At 48.1% G+C, this 8,248-nt stretch overlaps 1 protein-coding gene across 2 annotated transcripts in view; it reads right to left on the minus strand.

Moving 5' to 3' along the window:
* FN1 (fibronectin 1) overlaps positions 1 to 7,901 on the minus strand; it is a 55,093-nt gene extending 47,192 nt beyond the window's left edge. The window contains exons 1-6 of one of the 2 annotated variants that reach the window (XM_075711642.1): positions 7,748 to 7,901; positions 7,226 to 7,354; positions 5,622 to 5,759; positions 3,698 to 3,829; positions 3,435 to 3,572; positions 732 to 890 (exon numbers count right to left, since the gene is read on the minus strand). In XM_075711642.1, coding sequence (XP_075567757.1) covers positions 732 to 890; positions 3,435 to 3,572; positions 3,698 to 3,829; positions 5,622 to 5,759; positions 7,226 to 7,354; positions 7,748 to 7,901 — 850 coding nt within the window. Of the gene's footprint in view, positions 1 to 731; positions 891 to 3,434; positions 3,573 to 3,697; positions 3,830 to 5,621; positions 5,760 to 7,225; positions 7,355 to 7,747 lie in introns of those variants that run through there. The other variant, XM_075711643.1, reaches the window with a different exon arrangement.
* Between the last annotated feature and the right edge of the window lie 347 nt (positions 7,902 to 8,248).

An 8,248-nucleotide genomic window follows, 5' to 3' on the forward strand; every position in this document is an offset into this window, starting at 1 on the left:
TTAACCTGCTGGTACCGAACAGTTAAATGTCATTTACCAAGAAAAATTTAGTGTAGGTACTGAAGAAAAACAGAGAAGTTTTACATTGTATTCACCAAAAGGAAACCCAGATCCTTGAAAAGGCAAAAAAGAATTTAGAAGCTGAAGACTTTAACAAACCCTGGGCAAAAAACATATGCTACCTTATAACTAGGTAATATTTCATACCAAAATTGCAATCTAATGTACCTGTAATAAATAGCATTGTACACATTCCTTGACATTTCTGTTTTTTAAAGCTCAACAATTAGTAGGTGTATTTATCTTGTCAAAGAAACCAGATGGTCTCAGTGGAGTTTAAATTAAGGACATTTCAACAAAGTTACCCTGAGGCGAATACATAAAGTTCAAATATTAACTTGAAGTGCCATGGTTCCAAGACAAAGCTAGTAGATAGTTCCTGTGGATGCACAGCTCTAGATGTGATTTACTGCACTGATTGTGCAGGCAATCACATCTGTATGTGCAAGCCTCATTTCTGCACGGAAACAAGGTATAAATTAATCTTATCTACACATGCACAAACAAGGAGCATCTCCTGAACTCTGACCCTCTTTGTTGATGATCTTTCCCTGACAAGACTCCTAGATGCCCAAATTAGGAAGGCACAATTCAGCACCAAGTCCTACCCATTCAAAATGTGCCACTCCTTGTTCCTTCCCCTACCTTAGACGCTATGATGCCCCACTTACCAGTGCTAGTCGTATGCAGGGATGTGTGTCTTTCGCATTTCCATTCACCTCTGCCATTACCGGTACAGATGCACTGAAGCAAGTTTCCACGGTTATCCTTCTTGCTCCAGGTATCTCCAATTCTGTAGGAAGTCTTGGTGTCATGGTCATTGCACCTATCTGCATAAAGAACATGGCTGTTAGCTATTTCTGCATTGGATGGCTTCACTGTGCAATTTATAGTACTGAACCACCAACGCTATCAAACAAGCTGATAGTTCAAAGCATTTATTGAGAGCCCACCTCATTTTCTGCAGCCCACTATTACAAGTCCCATATGCACTAGAGCCTGCATTAAACTGCACAGGCTGAGAGTATCTGAAAATCCTGATGCTTTAATCTAAGGAAAAATTCCCATTTATTTCCAGAACTCCGATTTCACTTTGTAGCCATTGTCAAAATTAGCATCGTAACATTCCCAGCATGAACATAGTAAGCTATGTTCAAAATCAGTGTGAAAAAGCACACTCTGTATTGAAAACGTTCCTGCTAGTTACTTTTAAGGCTATTTTAAACCAATTCTGTCTAGCATACACCTTTAAAGCTTAAACATGTTTTAATGTCTATTTTTAATTTTTTTTAAAGCAGAAGTCTTTGTAGCTGGGTCATTTCATACTATACACAGGGTACAGTTCAAGTTTGGGGCTCTACTTCAGCTGGAAGAAACTAAAACCTGTTCGAGGGCAATATGTTAAATACCATTTCTTCCAAAAGAAGTGTGCATGAAGCTCCAATAAAGTTAATATAAGCTGCTCATGTCATACCAGGAATATTAGACTTTCTAAATCTCCCTGTTGTCTTTAATAACCCACAGCCCCTGATGAACTGAGTAAATGGGTTCAAAGGACAGCATAACAAACTACTTTTGTCTGGATGCCAGATCCACATGGATGCCAGATCCACATGGATTAACTAGTTCTTCTTCCATTACAACATTTTACCTTCTCATTCAAGGGCAACTTGATACAGTGGCTCAAATATAATCATGGATCAATGAACATAGACTTATGAAGAACTGTGGAAGGACATACGCATCATGTCAGATTGCCACTGAAAGAGCACATGGGATAGAATATGAATGTGGAAAACACATTACTAATTCACAGCAGCTAAAATGACCAAAAACTGAGTATTTGCCAAAAGAGTGGTAAATCGGTGAAGTATTCATAATGTAATTTGGCAAATGTGAAAAAAACCCTGTCTTATGGACACTCAGAGTCTCAAGTTAGACAATGACAAGCTGAAATGTCCCCCAAGGAGTCAGCTGTGATTCTGGAAAACGCTGGCCATAAAAGATATATAACAGCAGCACATACTGAAGTATAATGCCACTTTGTGGGCTACAACTATTGTTTTACATACATAAATTTGAATTTCTCTGTTTGATGACATTTGAAAAACAAAATGAAGAACAAACAGGTCATTTTATTGCAATTTCCCCTACGATACAACAATGCAGACCTGAGTTACAGGAGAAAAGGTACTGCCAAATCATTTTATTAGTAATAACTCCTCCAAAATTCACAAACAACATATTCTGGTTTATTCATTCCTATTTGACACTTAATGATTTCTCCCCACGTGTTTTTAACAGACTTAACGTTGCCAGGGCTGGTTTGATTTTTACAGCCTATTTCTTGGCCAAGTCTCTCCAGATCTTCAGTTTTAATCACAACCCTCCTTAGCGTTTTAGTTCTTTACAGGTCTGCTATTTGTATCAGCAGAAAGCCATTATTTGTGTGCCCTGAGGCAACTGAGTATGAGGCAATTTCAAGGCTACAGAAGAGTTTCTCAAACCTTGCATAACAAAGGTGTAAGGTACAAAGTTAAATTTTCTTGAGGTAACTGGTGTAAACCATGATATCTCCACAATGGAGCTTGCTCCTAACAAAATTGGAACAGAAGGCAGATAAACAAGCGAGATTTTGGATTTTAAAAGCCCTGTTTGCTTTGCAAATACAAATAAAATGGAAAATTTACGGTAATGTCTATTTATGGTAATGTCCTTAAATGATGTAAAAACTAAAAAAGTCACCTGTGCTGGTGAAGCATGTTTACACTGAAGATAAAATGGTGGGAAAAACTAACGAGCAAGATGAGAAAGCAAACAAAACAAACCCTCTTTTAGCTAACATACATATTAAACAGTAATAAAGAGAAAAAGTAAGATGATGTTTTAATCTGGTAGATCCTGCTGTTGGAGCAGGTAACTATTTATCTTTAAAAACACCTAATTCTCCCTCAGGAGCCTACTTCAGAAAACAGAAATGGAGATATTAGGCCAAACTCTCTGCCATTCTGCAGATCAAGCAATTCCCCCAACTTCCTGGGGGATGCGCAACTGTGACTCAGCTGGCCTGCAGATTTCTTAAACCTTTCTCTCTAAAGCAGGTTAAAACCCCAAATAATCCAGCCATTCTGTCACCACCTCTTCTGTGCGTCCCCAGACTGCAAATGGCAACTGGGATGTGCAAAACACTCCCCTCTCGCCTCCAAGGGGTCTGTTTCCCACCCCTTCTCAGGCGACAGCCATCCCTCTAGAACTACTGTCGCTTGCAACAGGGTAGAAAAAGGAATACCTTTTCTTTTTGACGCAGGACAGATTTGAAAAATAAATGAGACAAATAAAATGGAGCAGCCAGCGGGTGCCAGGCCAGCACTTACTTCTGGAGGTGCAGGTGATGCGGCCACTGCCCTCCCCCAGGCAGGTGCAGTCCACCATCATCCAGCCCTGGTAGGGCTTCTCCCAGGTCTCGCCAACCACGTAGGATGTCCCGGCCGTGTTGTCGTAGCATCGCTCGGCTGTGCAGAGGGAAGGCGACAAGAGTCTACCCAGGGCTCTCCCACATGGGGACGCCTCAGGGAAGACGAGGAGGATGAGGCCATACACCCTGATGGTGCTGCGGGAGAAGGGAGCCGCCACCTACCCACAGGCTTGCAGGTCCACTCGCCCTTCCCGTTGCCCAGGCACACGCACTCCAGCATGTAGCCGCCAGTCTCGTGGGGCCGGCGCCAGGTATCGCCGATCTTGTAGGACTGGCCACCCTCGTGGCAGCGATCTGCAGCGGGAGAGAGGGGAGCTGAGGTGAGGGGCCACGCCGGGGACAGCCTCGCGGGGATAAGGTAAGGGCCCCCCAGCCGGGGGCGAAGGGCGTCAGCTGGGGTAGAGGTGGAGGTGGTGAGGAGGAGTGGGGCAGGCCACGGTCTCCTCCTCCTCCAGCCGGCAAAATGGCACCCGCCATTTTCTGAGCCTCCCAGGCCCTCGTCCCCTCTCCTCAGCTAACCCCCTCCAGGTTTCAAACCACAACTGAGACCCAGCTGGTGAAAGGGGAATGCCGGGGTGCAAGGAGGTGCTGTTTCTCCCTCTGGCCCCACTCACAGCCTGAGGGCTGGGCGAGGGAGGGTTTGCCTCCATCTTGTTCTGAGGTGGTACCGCTTGGGCCTCTCAGTGGCCAACCCTATGTAGTGTGAGGGACACGGTGGCCAGGCCAGCATGTGGAGAATAAGGAGGTGCTTGGTGTGACACCCCAGTGGGACATCAGTCCTCATGGGTTTGGAAACCCTGCCCTGGAAAGGCAGATTCGCGGCCTGCTGGTGCCCCACAGCTCTGAGGCAGTCTGGACCCACCACTTGGCCCAAGGAAGGAAACATGTTGAAGGGCAGTTTGCAAACACAGGGTCTTCTTCCCAGGTAGAGAGGAGAAACACATAGCTGGTCATTTATTAGGAGCCACTAAAATGTTTCATTGGCTCATTTATGAAGGCAAGGAATCTAAGAGGTATGAAGATTGATTCAAAGCCAGTTGCAGTCAATGAGACTCTCCAGTGAGCTCTAAACCAGGTTGATGATGAGGAAATGAGACAGCTCTTATGTTTGCAATTTCCTTACTGACTCTTTCTTTTCTTACAACGTTTATCATCCCTGCCCAATAAAATGCCATTAAATTCAGAAGGGCTTCAGCTCTACTTGTTAGATTCAATGCATTTTTTTTCCATACTGTAATGATGGCTGGCTTTTGAGTCCTCTGTAGCAATGCCACTAGGATCAGTATGTGTCTTAAACAAGAAACCGGATACTTTTAAGAACAAGCCTTTTCTCAAAAGGTGCCTCAGGGACTTTGAAATCTCAGTCTAAAAGTCCTGACACACAGTCATCTTCATCTGTGCTCACAGAAAGTCTAATTATGAACTGAAGGGAAATTGTGAACAATTCAGTGACTCAATAAGGAAAGGATTTCTAGACACAGACATGAAAGGGAGAGCTGGGGAGAAAGGACCAAGAGAAGAGAGGGAGGAACAAGGGGAAAGCATGGGTCAGGCTGGTGAAAAAGGAGTTGCAGAAACACATTGAGCTGGTGTCTGGATATCAAATCCCAGCTCCCTCAGGGACACGTGTTGGCATGACATTTTTGGAGGACAGGGGGACTGGCTCTCAGGTGGTTATTTATTTATTCAGAGTAGTCCCATTAATGCTGATGGTGTTATTTTGACTCACCAGCTACAGAACAGACCCTCACTCTTTTTTCCAGTCAAAAAACTACTTTCATAAACGCACCTGTGAAGATGTAACACACTCTTATATATAGTAAATGTACCAACCTGTATGGCTGGACACCAACAGTAATTTTTGGCCTACGTTTTTTTAACACATAGTACTTCTTAAATAAAAAGAGGAATTTGGTTGTGCAAATGTACGTACACAGGGCAAGGACTTTCAATTCCAAGATTTTAACAGGCTTTAGATTAACCCCCCCCCAACTCTAGCTAATGGGCATTGGGAATATTGTGCCAGTTGCCCTGGAAAGTATGACAGTAAGGAACAATAGCTGCAGTAATAGGCTCTTATACATACTGGCAATGGTGCAGCTGATTCTCCCACGTCCAGCTCCAATGCAAGTACAGTCCCAGATCATGGAGTCCTTGGGGCGCTCGTATGTCTCTCCTACTCGGTAAGTGGATCCAGTGTATTTGTCAAAGCAAGTCTCTTCAGCTACGAGGGGAGAAAAATCAACTTCATGTAACCATACCAGTAACATGTAGAGTCAACAGAAACACACATTCCTTGTCTCCTCACACGGATGCTCTTTTTTTCTGCAGAAAAATGCTATCAGTCTCCTCTTCTTTCCCGGGATGGAACGGCACAGAGGAAGTTGGGTGAAATTCACCCCCCTCAAGGTCCTCACAATGCTGAATAAGCTCAGCTTCCCTCCCGCAGTGAGCCAGAAGTTGAGCATGGCACATGGACACACATGCCCTGAATGGATCAATCCCAGCTGTTTGAAGTACAACAGCACAGAAGACAGGGGGGAGCAAACATCTCCTAGAAGCTGCATGGTCATGCTAATCCTCCTCGTTCTGACTTGGCAAAAAAATTGCGTATATTAATCCCAAATTCTACAGCGGTCCCACCGAAGTCCACAGCACTACTTGTGAATTGTTCATACTTGTGCATGAGTAAGTGATTACAGAATGGTTATGTTAGTGCTGCCACCAGACTTGAGATCTGCAGCAGAACAACCTTCTTCACTACTAGACAGATAAAGTTAACTGTTCCACAAGCGAAACTTGCTATTGGGCTTCGAAACTGTAAAACTTGGGAATCCCTGCAGGAGAAGGAAAGCTAGATTAAACCCCCTTTTATGGAGGAGTAAGGGGACTGAGTACTCCTTAAAATACTCTAGCCATAAGGCAGGCAGCACACAAGCCTTGCAAAACAGATTGCTGGGTTGCTCCCATCTGTCTTACATGAACGCTGTCAGCCAGGAACCATTTTTTCTCTTATATCTCCAAAGCAACATAAAGGAGTTATGGCAAACCAGTGGCTTCACACCAATAAATACAGACAGATCACATCTGATTATCTAAACTGCATTGTATCCCAGAGAAATGCATCTTCCAGCAGACATTGCATTTAAAGTTCTTTCTGTTACCTAAACTTTTTCTGCAGAAGACTAAACAATCTCATTTTACACTCAATTATAGAAAGCTCACAGCATGGCTGGGGGGCTGTGGAAAGTTGCGAGTTGAAATATTTTTAAACAAGCTGACGACACTGCACAGCTATGAAAAGTTGGGGTGAAGCAATCAAACAGCACAGAGCCAGAGCTGCAAAGTGACTCCAGATTTGAACTTCCCCGTGCGAGTCCAGGAGTCAGTTCAGTTCATTATAAAGAAGAGGTTGGCTCCAAAATTAACGTTTAGATCCAATCCTCCAGAGAGATGAGTGATGTTTGGCTCAGGGTTCTGGTGGCAGGCCCATTGCTAATGAAAAGCATTTCTTAAAATCCCAAGCCAGATCTTCAGTGTAACTGAGTGTAGATCCGTTACTGACCCTAAGTACCAAACTTCAGCTGAAAACCGGGTCTGCCAGTTATAACTCAGTACAAGGCTTAGCTTACTCAGCATCAAAAGCCATTCTGGGGTCTTGATGCAGACAGAAAGAGACCACCAACTTACGTTCAGGCTTGCTTTCGCAGTTAAACCCTCTGCTTCCACCGTAGCAGGTACAGACCAGCGTATTTCCCAGGTAAGTGCGCTCCCACTGCTGGTTTATCTCATAGTATCTTCCATTGTCAAAACAGGTCTCTGGGGGGGGGGGCGGACAGGCGGAGGGAGGAAACAGAAGGGGAGGAGAAGGAAAAGTTTGGAGTTACCGAGGGCAGAGGCAGGGAGGGAAGGGGCACGGCACAGGCAGACCGCGCCTGCCACGGGCACCGGCCGCCGCGCCGCAGCCCCCACACGTGTGCGGGTCCCGCCGCGCCCGAGGGGCAGCGACGGGCCGAGCTGCCCAGCCCGGGGGAGAGAGCCAGCTCCCCCGGGGGAGAGAGCCAGCCAGCCCCCCGGGGCTCCCGCAGCGGGGCCGGCGCTCCGGGGGCTCGGGGCAACGCTCGCGTCCCGGCCGCGCCGCGGGGGCGCCGGGCCGAGCCCTCCGCCCTGCCCTGCCCTGCCCGCGGGACCCCATCCCGGCGCGGTACTCACGCTTGCCCTGCGCGGGGGTGCCCTGAGGTAGCGAGGTGGTCTGCACCTGCCGCCGGCTCTTGCCTCCGCGGCGCTGCCCGCCGCCACCTCCCGCCGCTGCAGCCCCCAGGCAGAGGGCGAGCAGCGCCAGCCGCCACACGGCGCGGCCCGGCATCCTATCCTGGCACGGCACGGCACGGCACGGCACGGCACGGCACGGCACGGCACGGCACGGCACGGCACGGCACGGCACGGCACGGCAGCGGCGCCGCTCGCAGGCAGCCCGACAGACGGGACAGCGGCGCCGCCCGGGCGCTATATAGGGCGGGCGGCGCGGCGAGGGGGCGGCCGCCGCCGCCCCGGCGCCCATTGGCCTCGGCGCCGCCGGGGGCCGGGCGGGGGCCGCCGACGCCCCGCCGAGCGCAGCCGGCCCGGCCGCCACAAAGAGCCGAGCCGGGCCGGGCCGAGCCGGGCCGGGCCGGGCCGGGCCAGGCGGGGGCTGCGAGCGGTGGGCAGCGCGGG

The sequence above is a fragment of the Pelecanus crispus genome, chromosome 5 (genome assembly GCF_030463565.1).
Source record: "Pelecanus crispus isolate bPelCri1 chromosome 5, bPelCri1.pri, whole genome shotgun sequence".
Classification (NCBI taxonomy): domain Eukaryota; kingdom Metazoa; phylum Chordata; class Aves; order Pelecaniformes; family Pelecanidae; genus Pelecanus; species Pelecanus crispus.